Source organism: Rhinopithecus bieti, unplaced genomic scaffold, assembly GCF_001698545.2.
Source record: "Rhinopithecus bieti isolate Rb0 unplaced genomic scaffold, ASM169854v2 scaffold_31531, whole genome shotgun sequence".
NCBI lineage: Eukaryota > Metazoa > Chordata > Mammalia > Primates > Cercopithecidae > Rhinopithecus > Rhinopithecus bieti.
This window is the reverse complement of record NW_016814088.1, coordinates 2,957,671-2,958,714: the sequence shown is the minus strand read 5'-3', so window position 1 is coordinate 2,958,714 and position 1,044 is coordinate 2,957,671. Positions and strand designations below refer to the sequence as shown.

The window sequence follows — 1,044 nt, the reverse complement described above, 5'->3', positions numbered from 1 at the left end:
TTTCGCCAATGTGTTCGTCAATTTGAAATACAAAAATCCCCAATGAATAAGTAGAGACTAAATTCATTGTATGTAAATAGATATATTTAGAATTTAAAAGTGTGTATTTTCATTAAATGTTGCAAACATTTTTTTTTTACCTACTCTTGAGTGAAAAACATGCATCTCTGTTCCAGACTTGATCCTCAATAGTACTTCTTTTCCGAGTTTATACGCAGCACTGACTTCTCCATTTAATGCAGTATCCATAATCATATTCAACATCATCACAAAATGTTTTACATATTCCTCTCACTTTTTCGCATCTCTCAAATCTATACTTTGGTTCAAAATAGCTTCTGGCTGCAAGCAAGAAAAATATCTGAAGTTATTAGTCTATTATTGATTTGGGGTTTTCTTGCTAAAGAAAGACAAAAACTGTTACAGTTATGAGATCATGTGTGTGCAAGTTGGAGAGAGTGGAACGTCAAGTTGTTTTGTAGCAGAATTTATGAATCATTTCAGAAAATGACTGAGCTACTAACATTACACTGGCACAAAATGTTTCTGTCCTTATCTTGCAGCTCACATCCATACTAAATTTCAGCTGGCTCAGTCTACAGTAATAATGAGCAAGTGACATACAATTTGGTACTTAATTGTATGTATTTTTGTCAAACATTTGTTGTGATACTTTGTTATTGCAGCCAAAATATAAGCCTTTCTATAATAGTTATAATTTATTTTGATTCTTTATCTCTTTTCTATTTGAACATAGTGGTCACACAAATAGTAATCATAGAGAAACTACAGAAGACTTCTAATGTACTAACTTCACTGATAGGGCAATTGATCGAGAAAACTAAAAACTAAAGTATTTTAGATATACATAGAGAAATATAATTTTGTTGTACACTGCCTATCTAGTAAAAAGAGGAGCCTCACATTAGTATTCTCTTATACTTTCTTGTGAACCATCTAAGACATGAAAAGAAAGATGTTCTGAGATTCCAAAATCACAGTTTTCTATTCATACATTAAATTATAGTAAATAGAGGCAAATTA

At 30.9% G+C, this 1,044-nt stretch overlaps 1 protein-coding gene across 1 annotated transcript; it reads right to left on the bottom strand.

Annotated features, from left to right (window-relative positions):
• Window positions 1-208: 208 nt before the first annotated feature.
• LOC108513739 (beta-defensin 110-like) lies at window positions 209-574 on the bottom strand. The gene is made up of 2 exons (XM_017849594.1): window positions 530-574; window positions 209-361 (listed from the first exon to the last, which is right to left on the bottom strand). Exons 1-2 carry the CDS (start codon window positions 572-574, stop codon window positions 209-211), a joined length of 198 nt encoding a protein of 65 aa, XP_017705083.1.
• Window positions 575-1,044: the final 470 nt, after the last annotated feature.